General features: G+C 39.6%; 1 protein-coding gene across 1 annotated transcript in view; it reads right to left on the reverse strand.

Moving 5' to 3' along the window:
• LOC123986217 (CD166 antigen homolog A-like) overlaps positions 1–21,050 on the reverse strand; it is a 36,094-nt gene extending 15,044 nt beyond the window's left edge. The window contains exon 1 of the mRNA XM_046074351.1: positions 20,778–21,050. Within this exon, the coding sequence (XP_045930307.1) occupies positions 20,778–20,838 (61 nt within the window). The 5' untranslated portion in view covers positions 20,839–21,050. The remainder of the gene's footprint in view (positions 1–20,777) is intronic.
• Between the last annotated feature and the right edge of the window lie 948 nt (positions 21,051–21,998).

The following is a 21,998-nucleotide window of genomic DNA, read 5'->3' on the forward strand; positions in this document are numbered from 1 at the left end:
TAGGCTCCTGTTTTGTCAGCTCTTTCTCCCTTAGCTCATACTTTACTCTGACAAGCATATGACTGTATTTAAATTCTGTTACAGTATCAGTTCATGCTGAAGAAGTGTTCCAGACCAGAAACTGAAGAGGGTTTTTTTTTTAACATCCTACATCCTCACTATCTCTGTCTGTCTCTCTCAAGGGATGGGGTGTAATCATGTCACTGATGGATAACTGACAGCACACTTGCACAACATCCCTTTCACACTGCTTCTCTTTTTGTTGCAGGCTGAACCATGGAAGCACCATTCCAAACGTCAACATTGTGCGCTCTATAATTTTGGTTTTTCCTGCCTACTGTAATTGCCTGTCAGTGTCTTTATGGCATAAAAACTAAGGGAATCAGCTTGTATTTTTTAGTGAGCTGGTTGGCAAAAATGTCCATTGCTGAATGACTCATTTTTGAAACGTGTAATAAGGAAGCACGCACAACAAATAGTCCTGTATGTTCTGTTCAGCAGGTTGCTTTTATGGGATGGGTGGGCTGCAAACTTTTTAATCTATGCTAGTGGCATGGCTCTTGTGATGGCAAATCTGTCAGACAATTGGTCAGTCCACCACTTTGGTCTTGACTGAAATATATCTCAACAAACTGTGGGATGGATTGCAATGAAATTTGGTACAGATATTCATGTCCACCTCAGGATGAATTGTAATCACTTTGGTGTTCCCTTAAATTTTTAATCTAGCGCCACCATCAGGTCAAACTAAAAATTTTCCAAGCTGCAACTAACAATTATTTTCATTATTCATAAATCTGCTGATTATTTTCTTGAGTAATCAATTAATTGTTTTGTCAATGAAATGTCAGAAAATAGCAAAAAATGGCCAGAAAAATTTTCCAGAGGTGACATATTCAGTCTCCTTGTTTTAAGAACAGACCAAAATCAAAGACATTCAGATGGGAATCATATGACTAAGAAAAGCAGGAAATCATCACAAATCGATCGTATTTCTGCTTGTTAAATAACTGAAATTATTTATCGACTATCAAGGCAGTCACTGAATAATTGCTGAAAATCATTTCAACTCTTATTTTCATGTGGATAAGCTGCCTAAACTCCTCTATGTTGCAGATGTAAGCAGCAGACATGAGTTTGCTCAAGTACTTCAGGGCTGACAAAAGCCACATTATCTAACATGAACTGCTCTGACGTGTGGATGTCGAGCCATTTCCCAAGCCTTCTTTTATGCTACGCCATCTGTTCCAGGGCACAGAAAGCTGCCCAGCACCCTGAAGATGTTGCCCTGTATCTCTTTGACCTTCAGAATTGTGTAAAGGTCTTTCAAAGAGAACCAATCTGAGAAGGTCCATGTATGAACAGACCGACGTGGGACAAAGGTTTCATTTTCTGACAATATTCCCCCCACAGCCTCTTTCTGCCGTCCAGCTGTACTAGGCCCGTCTATTCCTTTTTGTTTTTAATAAGTGATCCAATCTCTATGGAGTCTTATCTACAAGTTCCATAAGAAATGTTTTCCAAAGTCTGCCACATTTATTAGTTTTATGACTCAAAAGAGTGTGTGATATTTTCTGACATTAATATAATGTTGCATTGATGCACAGCCATGCAATGAAAAAATATGTGAATGGAAAATTAGTCTCAAGAATGGCAGACCAATTTATTTTCCCACTTATATTATGTTCTCTGCGCAGATATAGATAATCCCTTTCAAGACTACTGTCCTCAAACTTTGAATGGCTTCATCCAGTTCTAACATTCAGATAACTGAAAACTTGTTCAGTTATTATGCATGATAAAATTATCTTAGATTGGATACTCAGCATCTGCTTTAGAGCTGAAACAATTGGTCAACTGATATTTACTGCTTTTCTTTGTTTTATATGGTTGTAAACTGGATATCTTTGGGTTCCAGTCTTGGTCAAACAGAACAATGTGAATATGTTTATGACATTTTATAGACATTATGATTGATCCAGGCAGTGATTAACTGCAAAACGCCTATTCAAGGCATATCCTAAGTAAATTTAATGTAGTTCTTAAACCATTTGGAGGAAAAGCATGGTTTTGGGCTTCTCTGAAAGAGAACACTCTGGAGTGTCTAACCCAAAAGTCAGAATGATTGTAAGTGCTACTGGAATTGATCAATATAAGTTTAAACACACTAAAACTAATATATTTTTCATTTCCGCTTGAAAATGCTTGCTAACAAATGCATGCAGACAACTACAGCTGGGACTTAATATTAGCTGAAAAACACTGTAGGGTCACAGCATAAAGCCTTACCTAATCCTAGTTTAAATTTCATACCAATACCATGAAAAATTACTATTTTACACAGTTTTTTCTGAGTGTATGTCTCAGCGTATTTTTTTCTAAAACAGCACCGCCCCATGGCGGCAGGCTGCTGCTGCTGCATCGTTCCGCATTAGCCACTAGCTCGACGCAGATGTATTTTTTTGATGGTTTATCATGAACTTCCTACTTAAAGCTGTATATCGTTATTTGCAGAATTTTACTGGCTACTCGAAGTGCCAGTTATCGGCACAATTGCTTGCTATTGGCTCGGCCTACCCACCAAATAACAGGGGCTGGCCCTTTCCTACAGCGCGGGCTCTCGTTGGCTATTGTAGGCTGTGAAAGGGACATGTGAGCTCGAATTGGGGCGAATTAGCTGTCAGTCGAAAGGTTAGAGTTCAGAGGCTAATTTTAATTCAAGCTATCGTAGTTGTTTACATTCAAATCGGAGTTATTACGGTTATAATGACATACGAGCCACGTCTGCCGGCAGATATGAAACGATACCGCAGCCGTCCCTGGGGATTTACTGATGGAATAATGTATTTTGGACTAAATGTGATTACTGGATTGGATCGTCTGGACCTCTGACAACATAACAAGACCATTTTTGTTGGATTATAATCGATCGGTGGATTACGATGAGGCTTCATAGGTGAGTCGCGTCACTTTTGATTGTACTGGCTGGTCTGACAGAGGCACTGATTGTACCCGCTGTGGTGATCGTATGTTGAAATGGTTTACATGAGTCGAAACACGAGGATTTTAGCTTTCAAACAGTGTATCATATGAGTATGAAACCAACATGCTGTGTGCACATAGCGAAAGCTATGCAGGCGGGCCGTTGGAATGTTAAGAGGTTAAAATAATCATTACTTATTTTCCTAAATAGTAAAACAATTTAATATGTTTAATACAGGTCTTGTTAAGCTGTGGCTTAGAGGTAGAGCATGTCACCCGCGAATCGGAAAATCGGTGGCGGGGCAATCCCCACATGTCAAAGTGGGCACAATACTGAACCCTAAATTGTTTCCCGAAAGCTGTACATGTGAATGATTAGTTTCTTTCTGATGAGCAGTTGGTACCTTACATGGGAGCCTCTGACATGTGTGAAGAAGGTGAATGTGACATGTAGTGTAAAGTGATTTGAGTAGAAAGGCGCTACAGTACAGTCGATTTACCATTTGCATCAAACACAGAATCCAATGCATCGTCCTTGGCGGTTTGATTTTTGACTAGGGCTTCAAGTAGAAAATATTAATTTCTCTTATAATCAATTAATTATTTAGGGGGAAAAATTCGAAATAATGACAACGACTAAAACAGAATGACCAAAAGTCCAAAACCCAAATATATTATTTACAGTATATAAAACAGAGATAAGCAGCACATTCTCACATAGCAAAAGCTGGAACCAGAGAATATTTTTTTCTTGAAAATTACTTAAATGATTGTTCGATTATCAGAACAATTGCACATTTCCTGTTGATGCACTAATCAATTAATCCACTAATCAGCTCTATAAATGGAGTTTTTTTTGTCCAAAAAAGGACAACCTTAAGAGCCAGAGTAAAATAAAAGTAAACATTTTCACAGCCTGCACTGAGCACCGCAATGCTTGTCACCTCAGGGCAAAACAAGCCTGTGTTCTGCTGAGGAGGAGGATGGACAGCAAATGGAGAATTATGTAGAGTATTCAACACACAGTATTATTAGTCTGAGTCTATTAAGCTCCCCTCCTTCACCCCAGCAGCATGGACACATTTTAGATCACTGTGCAACCAAATCAACAATGATGTTCATGCTTGGCAAACAAAATACTCAATCACAAAATAATACCTCATGTTATTCAGGAAAATAAGGCAAACGCTATAATGCGCATGTAAGAGGTTTTACAAAATATAAGAATGCAAAGGCACAGAGGAGTAAAGATCAAAAAAATAACCCTCATCAGAGTTCTTCATGCATCTTTATATGTCAATGTACCTGAGCAATGAATAGTCTAACCTTCTTTACACTCCCCTCTCGCTAGATATAAAATGCAATTTCTAGTGCACATTTTCTAGAGAGACATATAGGTAGCTCTCTCCCCCTCAGGCAAAGAAAACAATGTTCATTTGCTGCATCATGTGTGGTCAACAGACAGACACCTACAGATGACAGCAGGCGGGAACAGGGCTAATGCATTGCCTGCAGTCCCACGTGTCGGGGTCCCATTGTTGCCTTGTGACTGAAATGGCTGGCTCCATTTTCTCTGGTTTCAGACCTGTCATGAGGAGTGCTCAGTACCTGTGCAGACCTGCTGCTGAGGGATCAGGTTGCTGCTTCCGCCTCTCATCAGTGATTGAGACGAGAGGACAAAGAAAGAGAGGAGGGCTCAAGGAGCGGGGGAAAAAAAGATTTATTTTGTCTTCAGGTGTTTCAAGCAACTTGTGTAATTAATGGCTGGTGCCCTAAAGAACCACTGTTAAAAGAAGAAACTTTCATATGATAATCTTACATGTTCAATGCAGCATTCAAAGTAGTTTTTTAGTAGTTTTAGTAGTTTTTAATCAGCGTCTTACTATGGCTGATAGGGTCCTACATGAAAACAATCCCTTCTGACCAAGTTGTATCACTTTTGGTTATTTCATATGAGAGATTTCTGTATGTGTTTTTCTCACTGATTCGAAAGTGGGTGGGGCTTAGCTGGAAGATGTTTGAAACTAAACTTTCAGATACTTTCTTTATTTCCTTTCTTCTACCTACTTAGTTCATTTAAAAGTGAGACTTTCTGAGTGCACATCACATGTGTTATACCTTTTTGCTTCTGTGATTTCCTACAATTCCCAGAATATCCGTTGACAACCTTCAGAGAACTGCAAACACTTTGCATCCACTGAGGGTTACTCATGTAGGTGAAGAGAATAATAGCGTGTGTAGTAGAATGATAAGCCCAAAGGAAGAAGTTAGTCCCGCTCAGCAGCTCAAAACACGTGTTTTGTGACCGCATTGCATTCTGGTCCATTAAGGACACTGTCAGGGTAACTTATCATTGTATTGTCTACATTGGTTTTCACTCTGTTTAAGTAATGAAGAAAGTAAGTGATTCTGCAGGGCTGGCATCCAGCATTGATATTTCCTGTTGATATTGTAGATAGTAAAGTTTTCCATTAAATTCTCAATCAGGCTACAGTGGAAATATCTCAACATGTCACATTGTCTACGTTTGACCCGTTATTCAAGGTAATGACAAAAACACAGTGCAAAAACAACAAAATACACCTCTGACTGTCAAGGTAGATTGCAAGAACCACAACCCATTCTCATTCCACCACAATTTTCCTCTCATACGTCCAGCAATATGCACAATATCTGTGCAGTCTGAATTTCTGGATCGTCATTAATTGAATGGCATTCAAACTTTGAAGCTGGATAGCAAGGGACATAACGTAAGGATTTACAGAATACAGGAAAAAATAATAATAAATCAAGAACCTCTTGCATTTTTCCCTTTGATTAGCAAGTGAGTTTAATATGAGATTCTAAAAGGGAACCATTGTCAAGTGTTTTTAATAAGTGATGTTCAAGTTCCTTTAAATCACTGTCTCATTCTAAAGATGCTGACTGCACAATTAAAGCAGACAATTCAGCTTTGATTTCACTTAAATCTTCCTGCTAAGATTTAACAAAGCACTGTAAGAAAACTAGTATCTGGGGGGAAATGGTTTTGTTTGTACTGGAATCAATGGAAGCACAAATAAATGTTACTATAAGGCTGAAGAACATACATACATTCATATATGTGTGTGTGTATACATACACTACGATATATACTAATTAAGAAGGAAAACACACTTTTTTACATAGAATATCTGTGGAAAAAAAGTATATAATATTTTCTATATTCCTCGCCACATTATTGGAGGTATCCGAGTCAATTACAGTTACATTTTTCTCTGGGCAAGACAGATGGGAAAGATAAAAGCAGGAAGGGTGATAATCACGCTAAATGACTTGCCATAAGGTTTCCCAGAAATTGATCTTGTGGCATGATCATTAGTCTCTGAAATGCTCTCCTTATGCACTCGACCACACTGGCCTCCGTAAAACCCTCTTAAAAAATGTCATAAATTATGTCAGCCGACGAGCCACATGGGTGCAGGGACTACTCTTAAGACAGAGGCCTGCTGGTGTGATAAGTGCACTCAGAAAACACGTCCATTATGTCATGAATTATGTATTTGAGGGGCGCAGGCTACAGGACCCTAAGGAAGAAGAGGTTGTGAGATGCCTGTGGGTAGACTTGGGGCAGACCACAGTCCTAACTCTAATAATCCACCAAGAACTCCCATTAACAACATGCCATTAAAGGCAACGTTAGGCCATTAACAAAGCACAGCCGCACCGCTTCCTACTTACCCATTAACCCTTCCTAAAGCAACTTAGTGCCTAACATTTTAGCAATGACTTCATTCTTAAGGTTTCTGTAAGAGCTGACATTACCTCACCCAAGTCTCTTGGTTACAAATGAACGAGATAGATTTTTTAATTCCTGTCAGTAGCAGAGACCGTTGGAAGCTAATGGATGTCCATGCCTCCACTGTGTCATTGGAGGCATGGACACCCCCACCCCCAAATAGACATGGCCTGCGAGCAAATCACTATTTTCTGGGTCAAATGGGATTATCAAATAATTTCTATTTAAAATGAAAAACTGGGCCTTGCTGACTTGAATTCCTCTGCTGCACAGATAAAGCTCATTTTAAATTAGGGTTGTGACATGTGCAAATGATCGTACAACACCTTTCTGAGTTAACTTGCTGTCTGTAAGCTTTAACAGGTCAATAAGGGCTTTTTCTACAAAAACAAGTAACCTTTAATCTTAACAGAATCAGGTTTATTCTATATCTTTCTGTTAATATATACACTGAGACCGTTAACTCTAAGGCCTCATCTATAAAAGTGAACTACCATTCAATCCTCAACATTTTCCTATATCTAAAATTACCAAAGAAAGGACGCCTATTCCATTTGCTTAGGAGTTCATTTCAAATGTTGCTTTTGTGTAGAGGATAGCAAGGCTGGAAAACAGAACTGAGAGTTAACAGGCTAACTCTTAATTATTTCTGAGTAATTTAAATCTGATAACTTTCTCATATGCCAAGGAGCCTTCAAGCATTATTGTACTGGAGGATCCCACAGCGTTACTGAATATGTCCTGATTGACCATGCCTAACGAAGAGCTTGCATCCACATGCAACAACTCAGCTTCTAATCACAGAGGCTTTGAATTTAACTTGTCTTGCAGTTACTGAAACACTTCTAAGAGTTTTGGCGGGGGGGCTAAAGTTGAGCTAAATCTTAAATCCAAAAGATGTTTTATCTTTGGCAGGTCTTGGCCAGTGTTCATCGATGTTTCAGAAGCATAGAATAACACAGGTGATCAGATTTACACCGTGGTGTGTCCACAAAAGGCTACGCATGTCCTGAAAACGCCTGCAGCTCTGATTCATGTTTATAGTGCGCATTCTTGGGATTTCAGTGTATCCAACTAGACTCACAACATTTCAGTTGCATGCATCTGAGTTCAGCAGAGCCTAAATAACAGGTATCTGATCACATGGTTCCATGCACACTTTCTCAGAGGTTCAGAGACTTACTGTTTGAAAACTATTTTTTTAGCCTATATAAGTAAAATCACAGACCCCTATCCTCCAACAATCACAAGGAAGTATAATCTACCCAATTAAGGCTTACAAATGCAGTCACACTGATTATATAATAAATGTTCACAGCCTAATAAAATAAATGTATGGGTTAAAGAGGTGCAGCAGATGGTGTGATACTCCAGATGGAGCCTCTAACAGTGGGTAATGCTTCTCACTAATGAACATAGTGCCCTTTGAATTACTGAAGAGTTTGAGTAAAGATCCATAAATCTAAGTGCAAGAAATGAATCCTTGATGCATAACATATTCACCCCCCCCTCCCCCTTCAGCCAAATGTGTTAATAGGCAGCTTTAAAATATTCCTGACACATTCAAAACAACCTTCTTGACATCAAAGTGTTCGTCATTTCACCAGGTCTCTCAAAGATGTATCACATCAGACACGAGGTATCAGTTCTTTTGCACATAGCCCATAAACCTGCCAGCCTCGCCTGCCTGAAGCAAACAAGCCAACTAGAGCAGGACTGGTAGTGTAAGCGTATGTTCACTGGATTATAAATTGAACATCATTTGTGATCAATTTCATTATTAGCCTAAAGGGTCTTTAGCACTAATGTCATTGGGCAGAAGGAAGAAGGAGAGACAGACTGGTGCTAGAACGATTAGTCAATTAATTGAAAGAGACAACGATTTTGATAATCAATACACTGTAAATGTCATTCATGAAGCAATAATGTCAAACATAATGCTTAATTGAATATCTTTGGGGTGTTTGTTAGACAAAAAATATGAAATGTTGTCTTTTTGAAATTAAGACCCATTACAAACCCTTGTGATTTTCATAATTGATTAATCAAATAATGATTTTTTATTATATTTATTGCTTTTATTGCTTGAGTAATTGTTTGGTCTTTTAGTGAACAAATGACCATCACAATTTCTCAGAGCTCAAGGTGATGTCTTCACATGTCAGTTTTGTCAGTCCCCAGATATTGATTTTGCTGTGATATAAAAGAGAGAAACGCAGCAAATCATCATTTGAGAAGCTTGAACGAGAGACTAGGTGTCATTTTAGCTTGAAAAATGACTGAAATGAATTATTGATTATCAGAGCTGATAGTGATAAATTTTTTGTCAATGGATTAAATCAGCTAATTGTTTAAGCTCTTAATCAGTTAAGTTGTTTATCAAGTAGAAATGATAAAACAGTCTTGTACTGTCTGTTATAACATAAATTAAACATCTTTGGGGGTTTGGACTGCTGGCCTCTTCCTCTTTATTTTCTGGCAGGAATGACAACTGAATCGGTAATGAAGATAACTGTTAGTTGGAGCAAAGACCCATGACAAACCCTCATGCTCAACATATTATGTATGCCAAAAGACAGGGCCCTACAGGGGGGTCAAGATAGAAAACAGTCATTGCACCATCAGACTAAAAGCATTCTCCTACTGGTGGCAAATTCTGTGAATTAGATTATATTTTTATTTTGATATATTAGCCCAGCTGGCAGCCCCAGATTACACTATTTACCCAAGTGCAATCAGCTTTGTTGTTCGAGTACCTGCGTGTCTGTCTGTACCACAAGTGCTCCCCTTCCTGTAAAACTGGCCCCGCCCTGTCCCTGCCCCTGCCCCCACGCCTCCCTCAGTAGGACATCCTTTGAACATCTGTAGCTCATTGGTCCTGGGGGAGCAGTTGTGTTTACTATAATACTATCTGTATGACCATATTACAGTTGCTGTGGCGCCTAAGGATACCAATCAAACCTGCTGCCACAACACACCTCTGTTGAAGGCAAATTGAGCCTTTTCTACACACCAGAGCTGGCAACAAACCCACGCACAGCCCTGACCAGAGAAGTGGAGAAAGAGGGAGATGAATCAGCCCAGGGCCCATCACTTTTCTACACGGGTAAACACGAGTGCATCCACTTATCGATCTTAAAGTGCTTCATTAGACGCTGCATGAGGCATGGACTAATATTTTCCTAACACAAAATGGATGATTAATGGAAAAATAGTTTTCTGAATTTAATGCACAGCACCTACTTTGCCGTATCAATAATGTATGCATTGTTATGCTGTAAACAACAGAAAATATTAACAGGTAGATATTTTCATTTGTTCAGCTCATGGCTTGTGTAGCTTTCATCTCTGGTAATTGCCGTGGTGAGGCTGATACCTTCACATTAGTTGAGCAAAGTCATGTATGCTGTTGCACTCATAATGACAGACCTGACCTTCTAACCCTTCACTGTGAAACAGTGCAGGGAATACTCCCCATTCCAATAAGCCAAACAGCCTGGTTGGTATTAAGAGGGCATGACGGTTTCAAATTGGGTCCTACTTCAGCTTTTGGCTCTGGGGGGGTCCTAAAGCCTCTGCTGGCTAAACAGAGCAGAGAGCAGTGGGAGGAATACATGGAATGCAGATAATACATACAAAGGATTATGTACCTGCTTGCACATCACATCTGTGTGGTTTCAAATTTAATACCCATGGACCAATGTCTGCTTTGACGGAGTACTGTGTAAGGTTGGAGATTAACATGCACTGTCACACTGCTGAGTCTTCCTACGACTTCAGGACTTTCAGATTTACGTAGCTGGATAACTGCTAACATGATTAGGCTGAAAGGTTTTACTTGTGTGAACTCACATGGCGCCAAGCTGTTTTTTTGTTATGATGAATTTGTATATTCTATAAAGGGGAAAGTGTTTGCTTATGTGAAATAAATTCACTTAAGTCCAGAAGACAACTTATCTTTTGTCAAAGCAAGGTCACTAATAGTGCTAGTGATCCTTTTTCAAAGACACAACAGATAAAACTGTCACAGCAAACCCAATCCTGCTCTTTTGTTTGTGTCTTTTGTTTCTGTAAGATGAGATAACCACTCTCAGTTTATGTAATTCAGCATATGTCACCGTCGTCTTGGGTACACAGGTCTTTTAAGGCATAATAATTTCATTAGTAGTGGCTATTACATTTTCTTCTTCCATCATGACATGAGGAGAAGCCATACATCAAGTTAAGTGCTTTTAACCATCCACCCTGGCACTGCACATCTTTAACTGCTTCCCATTTTGCTTCTTGTCCTGTGTGGCACATCCAGAACAAGAGCAGGAGAATGCAGATCCAACTGAGCAGCAGAGAAACACCCCACTTCACACAAAATCTGTCAATAAGCAAAATGTGCAAACACCTCGTCTACCACTGAAAGATATCTACAAAATATAAAAATATCTAGAGTATGGTCTAAAGAGCTTACGGGTAAAAAAAAAAAAATCTCCATGGGAATGTTCTGCACAGACTATCCCCCTTCAAGCAAACTGAGTCAACGCACTGTTCAGAAAGTTCTCTCGAGCAATGAGCTGCTTCTACTGCCGGGTCAGACAAAATAACAGTAGCTTGGGGCGACAACTCCCCTGAAAGTTCAGAAAAGGCTATAAATTGTAAAACTGTACCTCTGCTGTGCTTTAATAAATTTAATCTTAGTGGTAGAAACTACACATTTATTTGGAAACATGTTAACAGCATGGCTCTACAGATGGCAATGTCGGTCTGTCTATTTGTCCATCACTTTTTGTTCAAAACTGAAATATCGCAACAACTATTGGATGGATTGCCATGCAATTTCATTTAGACATTAATTTTACGCAGATAATGAAGCTCAGTGAGACTTTGGTGGTCCTCTGACATTTCCTCTAGCACCATTGTTGACCATCTCTGACTGTTGCCTGTTGCAACATGATTAAAAACATGGAAACTGCGTGCCTACTGTGTGATTAGCAGAAAAGTACTAGATAAACTGCATTATCTTTAACTAATGAGAAAGTGATAACTTGTCCTAAAGCAGAAAAACAAACCAGAACACATGCATAGCAGGAAACTAGGGTGTCTTATCTAAATGTCTGTTCAGTGTACAGATTTAAGTATAAATGATTGTGTGATATTCTGCTCTAGAGCTGAAATAGTTTGATTAATTGAACAACCCTTAACCCTAACGCTCTATTCTGATCATTTTTTAAGATGCCAGACATTTAATTACATTTAATGGTTCATCGCTCTCCAATGTGCAGATTTGCTGCTTTTTAATGTCTTACACAGTAGAAAACAGATTATCTTCAGGTTCTGGAGTGTTGGTCGAACAAGAAAAGCTATTTAAAGACATACTTTGAGCTCTGGGAAATTATGATATTCATTTTGACTATTTTCTCATGTTTTATAGACAAATTAACTAATAGATCAATCAAGGAAAAAATAGTCAGATGTCAGACATTAGTTGCAGCCCTACTACAGACATTCGTGTTCCCTTCGGGATCCCGAAATGTTAGCATACTAACACGTGAAGATGGGTAAGCTAAGATGTTTAACGTGAAACATTATAGCTGCTAAACATCAGCATGTTAGCATTGTTACTGTGAGCATCCTAGCATGCTGATGTTAGCATTTAGCTAAAACCACTGCTGTGTCTAGATACAAGGCTGCTAGCTTATCCTCATATAGACTTGTTTTATAGTTCAATAGCACTTCTCACCAAAATGGAAAAAAAATGGTACAAATGGAACAAAAGGTAGAAAATAACATCGTGCCTGGCTCCACTTTTCTTCCCTTGTCATTAATATAAATAACATGCATATTTGCAGATGTAATGACCTGAGACGAAATGCAGTGAAAACAAGACATTACTGAGGACAGTAAGAAATGTATCTATTCAATAATGATATCTGAAGAAATGCCACCCTGAGCAGAAAGGTATCAAAGTTGTCCAATTATTAGAAACCCACTGGGGGATAATGTTGCCTGAACAAATATTCTCGTAATGGCAAACTGTGGCTGTGACGTTGTCTTGGTTTGTTATCTTGGTTTGTGTAGGCTTGGTTTATAGATGAGAGCGTGCTGTGGCAAGCCCTCCAGAATAAGACAGGTAATCCTGAGATTTCCTCAGAAGAGGATAGAAAATCCAGGCCGCTTTACTGTCAATGTCCTTAACTCCCCCCCCCCCCCAAAAGAAATTTACTGTTCATTTCATTTTTCACTGTCAAACCTTTGGCTATGAAGCCTGAGCGCTCAAATAAAATCACTATCATTATATGAGGAAATGAGGTGTCATCTCCTCTGTATCTAGTACTTGTATGGAAGGAAAATGAATGATATCATAATGAGTTATGACATCTTCATTACTCAAAATTAGACCCAGCAAAGTCAACGTCCTCATTCTATAGATAAGCCAGGCACAGTAATAAAGCAACTTTTGACATTTAGACAGGCTGCTTGTGAGTTTAATGTCAAACATTCCTGCTTCTTTCTTTTATGACCATCCTGCAGTCGAGCCAGAGTAAAATCAGTGTCATACACGTTGATTTTTTTGGTGCTAAGAGGACCAAAGTCTGTGTTTAAATTGCACCAGTGGGCTGTGTAATACTTAAAAATTCTCCCCAGGAACACGAGGCTACTTGACCTCTTAAGACGTCCCATTAGAAAATTAAGTATTGCATCCAATTACCAGACAAGCATCCCTTCACCTTCCTCGTAAGCTTTGGCAGTGGAACAGCTGAATACTTAACAGCAAAGCAAAACCATGCATCAGCCAAAGCATCGCTAGTGGGATAATTGCCATGCAAAAAGCCACAACTTGACTTCTTTGAACAAAAACTGATGTTGAAGTTGAAGAAACAGTGCTGATGCATTTTGCTCACAACGATAGTTTTGAATCACTTACAGTAATGTGTTGTGAAAATCACATTTCTTCTCACTTAATCATGGTTTTTCCAAGAGGTTGCACATTAGGAGCATGCCCTGAGGCTGGAATGTGAAAAGTCTTGCTTTCAAAAGGAAATGGTGGATTAATGCTTTATGTACAGTTTGGGGCAAGGAACCCTTCCTAACAGGTTCTCTGAAACGTATAATTATCACTAGGTAGTTTCAAAAACATCTAAAGAATACTTTCCATCGTTCAACCAGTCTGACATAGAGAAATCCCACATCATCTCAGATTTTATGCTTATATATTTTACTATACAAAAACTAAAGAAGCTGGATGTTAGAACCATTTATCCACTATTAGCTGTTTCAACTGTTCATCCGTTACCTTTAGCTAACTACTTTAACTGTTTATTCTTTACTTTTAACCTAAGGTTTCATTACCTGTTAGCTAACTATTTCAACTTTGCTTTTAATATTATAACTGCTTTTGCATTACTTTTAGCTATATTCCTTCAACTTTCTATCCTTTCACAAATTACTTGTTATAGTTTTAGCTAATTATTTCTACTGCTTACCCATTCCTTTGGACTATTTTACATGTTGATTAGTTTAAGGTAAATATTTCAATTGGTTATCCTCTTGCAGCTAAACCGTGTATTACTTTTACTACAACTTCATTGTGTGTTAAAGTATTAAAACGGTCTCGGGTTGGTGGGAGGTGTGGACTGTGCCTATTGTAGTTGGTAGCTTGTTGGTAGTTCTGAGAATATATTTACTAAAGAACAGCATCACACCAGTTTGTGATCCTATTTGTTTACTTTTAATTTATGGGGGTTTTTTGTTTGTTTTTCAAAACCAATTGAGCTGTACCCCTGGTTTGGGATCTAATATAAAGAGCAGCTTGAAATGTAGTAAATGAGTTTAAAAAAAAAAAAATAAAACTACCACTGTAAAAAAGAAACCTGCAAAACCCTACAGTGACTTGAAATTTCAAAAGAGGCATCCAGCATATGAGAGCAGGTTTGGGCTTTCTGTTACCCCATGAGCATGTTTTCGACCTCTAAAAATGTTTAAAAGTAGTCCCATGTGTTTTGATATATTGATGACCCAGAGAGATGGGCCAACTATTTAATCTTCTATCTTGTTTCACACTATAACAGAGTGACAAGCTTTTAATTCCAATCAGAGATATACTCTTGCTATCCCCTGTGAATGAGAATCTCCCTGAATGAGAACTCCTGTCTCCTGCAAGTTCAACCGATGCAGCATGTAATCAAAGATAGCTTCAGGCACCACACTGCTGCTGCAGTCTATGAAGGAAGAATGGTGGACATCAGCACAACACAAAGAAACAGCTTTTAAAATGGCAAGAATGCGAATACGGAGGTCAAATGCAGACACAAGAGCGTTCTGTTGAGTCCCAAAGGCAAGACGTAGCAGGGAGCAACACGATGTTTCATGAATGAAAAATTGCTAAACAGGGTCTGAATGAATAGAGCGACTTCTCAGTATTGCAAGAGAGCTTTGGACCCAACAGAGAATGATTCAGAAATGAATGGAAAGGCAAAAAATTTTATTATTTGGCTGGAGGCTTGGAATTAATGTTTCACCATCTGCACCAAAGCTGTGTCAACCCAACTGACTTCTGTGAACCGTAGACAAAGTCAGAATAAAGGTTTGATACCATAGCAGACTCCAGTCTTGTCACTTGACTCTCATAAATAGGCAGAAATAATGACTTTATGGGAGTGAACGCATAAATATCAGAGGTCCACCGCTGACCCGCCTTTATGGGTCAGACACACTTTCAGTGGTGGGAACAGTGGTACTGCTTTGTCTTTGCTTAATCTATAAGATACATTTTAATGAGAAAAAGAAGTTCATTAAAAAAAAAACAGGCTGCCACCCTCTAGCTTTCCATCCATGAGCCCCTATATGGTATTCCTTAAATATTCTCTGAGGTCGAATGATTACCATCACAGTTAATGGAGGCCTCTCAAAGAATTCATTAAAATAGAGCAATGACTCTAATGGAGAATTTGAACAAAGATCCAGGCCCTGTTAAAGATGGGTGTGGCCACAGGCTTTTCATATGGAGGAGCGGTGCCTGAAACCCCCCTTGCTCCCCAGTCAGGTTGCACATGTGAAGTGCAAAGACAGGCAGCACTGTGTGCCCTCTCCGAGGGGTGTGTGCTGTTCCATATTAATGACAAAGACAGGAGTGGGAGCAAGAAGTCGCTATCATACACTCATTTGTTTAAAAAGAGCCAGCCTCACAATACAGTCGGCGGGAGTCCACAGGAATCCAGTGAAAGCTGGGGGCTGCGTCAATGACAAAAGACAGAAACAACCTCACTTTTTGTCCCTGAAACAAGGGACGCCCAATTTCAGAGTGCTGTTGGTCTTTCACCAAAAACCAAGGATACCTTCATGCATTTCAATGGGAGTATTCCTGCATCAAGAAAGAAGCACTACAGCATAGCACAGTCATCTCTCTCCTGTTGTTAAGCCTTTCTTTATAGCTGAAACAATAGGACTGTGGTCCATCCCCATGAATAACAAATAAAGCATTATTTTACATGGCAGAGCAAGGAACCTGTGTGCAAAATAAGGAAAGTGAGAAAATGACAAAGATAAAACTGTTACTGTTTGTGAAAACATTATAATGCTTTCTCTTACTTTCAATGATCTCACTTCAGTACAAACATGTAAATCGCTAAATAGCATGTACAAAAAAGTCAATAAAGTGCTAAATTCAACCAGCCTGTCTTAGCCTGACTGGCAAGTTACATCAAAAATGGTCGGATGAAGAGGCCAATTTTAGCTGAGATTATAAAAATTGAATATATCTCACACTCTGGCTCTAAAAGTGGGGCAGGCCAGCCACCAAAGTGTAATTAAGATTCACTTGCTGCTGTTTTACTGATAATCCTGTGTTAAACTGTCACAGGCGAACAAAAGACCTTTTCCTCATTGAGTCATTGCCCGAGAGTGATTACTTTTGCCACACAAGTCCTTTCATTTTCTCAAGACAACGTCTCATACATCTCCCTACTCACTGGTTCCAGCAGAGAGTGAATTGCTCTCTCTGACATGTAGGGACCTCAGCATGTTCATGTAGTAGCTCATATTTCCTCACTGCTGTCTCACTACATCTAATCTAAAAGGTGACATTACGTTTAGTAATAAGATTTTTGGAATAAATCTAAAAATATATACAATACTCAAAAAATATTTGATAATATTTATAAAACAACTACCTCTAAAAGTTATAATCAAGTGAATAATGAGGCTTAAAGCTTGAAAGTGATCATTTATCCCAATGTGATTGATGGGTAGAAACTGATTTTTGTTTTTTTTTTCCTTTCTACAACTGCACACACAAACAGGAATCATAAAGAGATACTTGCCCCCTTCACGACCCTAAAACCCAACACTACTCCACCTGTTCAGTGTCCTGCTGAACAGAAGACGGGGGGGTACATGCACCACTCCAGCCCACTGTGTAAGGGGTTCAGGGCAGACAAAGACCAAAATAAAACAGCAATGTGTTTCTATATCCAGCTTGTGTTATATCATAATTACAGTTCGGTGCACCTGTACTCTTATTTGCACAATCTAACACCATTGAATTTTTGGTCTACTGAACATGAGCAGGTCCAAAGTTACGATACCATATGGCCCGGATGAATATGTTACCAGCATCATTTCTCTGGGGACAAGCTGATGCATCGGCCTAATTTTTTGGAAACTGTAGCACCCAAAGATTTTTTTCCTCTCACAGAAATAGAGCAGGTTAACGGTAGAGTCCAATCTGAGATTTCCCAATTTTAGATCTGCACTGAAAGCTGCTCTTTGCTCTATTTTTTTGTGCTGCATCAAAGATTATGTAACAGCCACATTTTAATTTCATCAGAAATTCAGGTTATTTTTAGTTTTACATCACCTAACACTTGATCTTTATTTTTTATTTTTTTTAGGTATTTGTAATGTTAAGTTAAAGTTACCGTGTCGGTCCTGACATCCAGGCTATAAAGCGCTGCTGCCAGGGGCGCTGGTAGGAATCCTGCACCCCCTGATGGGAGGTGACCCTGGGCTCCCCACCCTAATGCTGCTTTAATTTACAGTACAGCCTCGCCTGTCTAAACGGCCCTCAGTTGTCTGAGGAGCCCATAAAAGTCAGTGTCTCCCTTTTGTCCCTATCAGCAGCACCTCCGCCTTCTGCTCACATTTCCACTTACTTCTTATTCTAGTCAAGGCCTGAGGAGGACAACATGCACAGAATCAATCACACAAAGAAATCTAATGCTCCTTATTAAACATCTGCTTCTTCTTCTTACTCGCTTTGTGATTATGGGTGAATAATGGCATCTGTCTCATTCTCTACTAAACACTGAGGTTTTTTTCATCATAAACACAAGTGTGACAGCAGAAATGATTCCACTTCACACTTTGTTCCACACACAGGACTAAGAGTCCTACAGAGCTTGTAGAGAGAACATCCAGCAGGATAATGAGTTGTGTAGATATCCCATTAGAGCCATTTTAAGCATTCCTATTCTACTAAGTGACAAGAACTAAGAAATAATTAAAGATTTAAGATCTTTTGCAACCCAATCCAATTCTTTAAATGCTAGTGGTTCTCCTATTCCCTTATGAGTTTACCCAGTTGTACAGATGGTCAATCTTGATTTCAGAATTTGATTATGTTCTGTAGCTAGCTCACCAGCCATACGCAAAACATGATCAACAAATAACTAAACTATTTTAAGAGAGCGAGTGTTAGTGATAGCACAAAGTGAAGTACAGATGCAGCATTCCTATTCAAAGCCATGATTCAGCTGAGTTGCCATACTTCTCATGACTGCGTCTGAATTTTGCATGAAGGGATACAATACTTTGCAAGTCACAAAGAAATCTCTTTTCAAACAAGAAACAACCACAAGCAGTCTTCAAACATCAAGAGGATCCCGCCTATAAACAAGACGTGACGTGCACAAGCACACAAATACACAGTTGTACAGAATCTTACATGTGAGACAAGCGCACTTTTTTCCTGTGTATTTACATCAAGACATTCATGAGACAGGTCTGGATAATCTAGTTAAAGATGAAAGAAAGGAGAGTGAATCTGTTGCAGGTGAAATTGGGTGACCCCTGTAAGAGATTAGTCCATTAGCAAAAGAGAGAGCCCCACTCGCTAGACAAGTAGTGCCAGCTGTGACACTGAGCGCTGCCTGTCTGTTGGGGGGGGGTGGGGGTGGGGGAAGGGTGGCGACAAGGGAGCAGACAAAAAAACAGATGCATCTTTCTAGAATATTTGTTCTAAGAGTAATTTGGGGTTCTGTGTCTCTGTCCTATCTGGTTGTGGCCATGACTCTGTCTTTAACGCAGAAGCCCCGGGAGCTGTTGATCTAACACAGGCCTGTTTTTTATTACAAGTATCGATGCAGTTTTTATTGCAAATCTCAAACTCGATAAACCCCCTTCAGTCAGATTTCACCCATATTGAGCAAGTTGAGAAAGAATCACAAATAGGCTTATTTTGGCTTTGTAATAACTCAAAATAAACCATACAAGGTTCACTTTTTGATAGAACAAGGAGAAGACTACGACTCTGACCATCTGTTGTGTAGGCAAACACACACACACACACACACACGTTTGGACGATCATTTCAGGCAGCATGTCTGCTAAACACACACCAGTGTGGACAACCATAAAGTCTAACCTCATTACCAACTCAGTGCACTCTCCGCCAGTCTCAAGCACACGGCACTGCAGCAGCACAGTGGTGTAAAAACACCTTAAAAGGGCCATTCGTTTCCTCTCAAATAAACCACCTGAGTCTGACTGATAGGTGCTGCATGGTGTTAATTTACAACAACAGGCACCACCATAGTGTGACGAGGTGGAAGCAGTACAGTGAGATCAACCTCTCCGCCCCTTTGCTTTTCCAAGGGAGTTCCTGTACAGCTTTGCTTAATGGCCTGGCTGAGTTATTGAACACATGGTGCTTCTACCTGTTGGTCTGACAGAGCAGACAAAAAAGGAAACCTGGAGACAGGCGTAATCTTCTGCACATTAAACACCAAAATTAAAAGAGGGCTTCTAAAAAAACATCTTTTGTCCTTGTTTCATCTTCTTTTTCAAAGAACCACCAGGGGCAAAATAATCTATTTTCAAAGCATACTTTAAAGTCACCACTTAATGCCAAGTTACTGCATTCAGTTCATAACCAAAGAACCAAATAAAACTTGGAAGCATTCACTTGTACAACCCATTACAGCTGCCCACATCCAAAATGAGCTCTGTCCTACGTGTAATTACTAGAGGGAGCCTGTCAGGAGCGCTTTCCCCCACCCAACAGGCAGCCCATAATTACAATAAATCAGACAGGATGTGAACACAGCATAATTCTACTCAACAACTTGATGACATCATGGCGTGAGCACATGTGAAGACTGGGTAAGGATGACTCCCTAACTGCCTGCCTCTCCCATCATGTGGGGGGGCAAAAAGGAGGGGTGGCACAATGGACAATACTTTATGTCACATAAGCAGTTTATACACATCAAATCCGCTTTTATTGATATGAGCATACATTTACAATAATAAACCATGTACTGCCTTGAGTTAAGTTAAAAGAAGCTTGATCTTATTCATTTTTACCTTATGTCATACCTATATGTATAGATATTTAGATATAGGATTTTTCAAAATTTCACTGCATTATATGTAGTTTATATGCCGCTAAACAAACAAAAAAAGATTGATTGTCATCATTTGTAATTTAACAAAGAAAGGTAAATGTATGCAACATGAAACCTCACAACAACATAAAAGGAGCACCCAGTCAAATACTTTTATCCCTCTTCTAGGAGGAATGGAAACTATATAATATTATAACTATAACAGCTCACTAATTTAAATAACTAAAAAGACACAAGCGTCCCTTCTCCACCTCTCCCCGGAAATGTAGTCGATACGCCGGGCTGAAGTTTTGGTGACACCTGCGTGTGACTGCTGGGACTTTCCCCTCATACCTGCGGCTCTGGCGCACGGGCGCATCCCGCGTGAACGCCACCACTGCCCGGATAAAGAGACAATAGCTTACCTTGGCGGAGGAGCGCGATGATGAAGAGGGCATTCACGCAGCAGGCGGACAACAAGTGCATCCTTGCGAGTCTCTCAGATCCTCAGAAGGCTCCGTTTGTTTAAGAGGTTTGTTAAAACCACTTGGTTGAGGTTTTTTTTTTTTTCGGACGTGGATTAAATTCAAATGGTCCTCGCAAGCCCCAGTTGCTGGTTGCTGTAAAAGGCAGTTCAGTTTAGATTTTGACTCTTCTCACAACGTGGCATGTGCTCACCAACACGCGCTCACATCAGTTCTGGGTAAAACAGGTAATTGTGAGGGGCAAACTGACGAGCGCGAGGGCGGGGGATGCTGTCTGCAGCTCCGCCCCTGATACCCCCCCCCACCACCCTACACTCCCTTTCCCCTCGAGCAGTAGGCCTTCCTCTCCCCCTCCTCCCACGTAGCCCCCAACCCCACACCCATTTTCTTAAGACCCCCCTCCACTCAAGCCCCTCTTGTCCCCCCCTACTTCTCCCCCCTCTCACCCCCTTTACTCTCATCTTCAGCTCCTCTCTTTCTCTGTTTCTACCCCCTCTTCTCTTTCCAACATGCAGTGTCATTCTGCATGCATGCACACACATGTAGGCACACACACACACACACACACACACACACACATATATACACACACACAAGGCAAAACCTTCAATCAAGCAGCACTTCAGACTTGTTTCATGCTTCTACTCAAAGGAGGAATAAACGCCCTAATCCTCAACCTGTAGGCTACTTAAAACGTCACTCACCTTTAAAGTACAAATTTAGTTAAGTATTCAAACAATGGTTAAAATGTATTCAAGTTCAATTCTGACAATGATATTACCAATTAATGGATTAATTGGCTGGTTTATTAAACATCACAATGTCACAGAGCCCAAGGTGACAATTTCAATTAGTCTGAAATATACAGTTGCAGATTGTGAATGTCCATCAGGTAATTGAATCGTTCAATCAAGTATCAAAAGACTGTTCTGTATGTGTTTTAAATACTCTAAATGGATTAATAATGAAACCCACACACATGATTTTTGCAATTTGGGGGGATTTCCATTGTTCCAGATTGCATTCTTTCTCAGTTCAATGTCAGTTCAATGTCAAAAATGTAGTGCGCCATCAAGATACATAAGGCTGTTTTTGAGAGTTCCTGAAAAGTTGACATTTACTGTAGATGTTTTTTTTTTGTTGTTTGTTTTTTTTTAACAG

The sequence above is a fragment of the Micropterus dolomieu genome, linkage group LG17 (genome assembly GCF_021292245.1).
Source record: "Micropterus dolomieu isolate WLL.071019.BEF.003 ecotype Adirondacks linkage group LG17, ASM2129224v1, whole genome shotgun sequence".
Taxonomy (NCBI): domain Eukaryota; kingdom Metazoa; phylum Chordata; class Actinopteri; order Centrarchiformes; family Centrarchidae; genus Micropterus; species Micropterus dolomieu.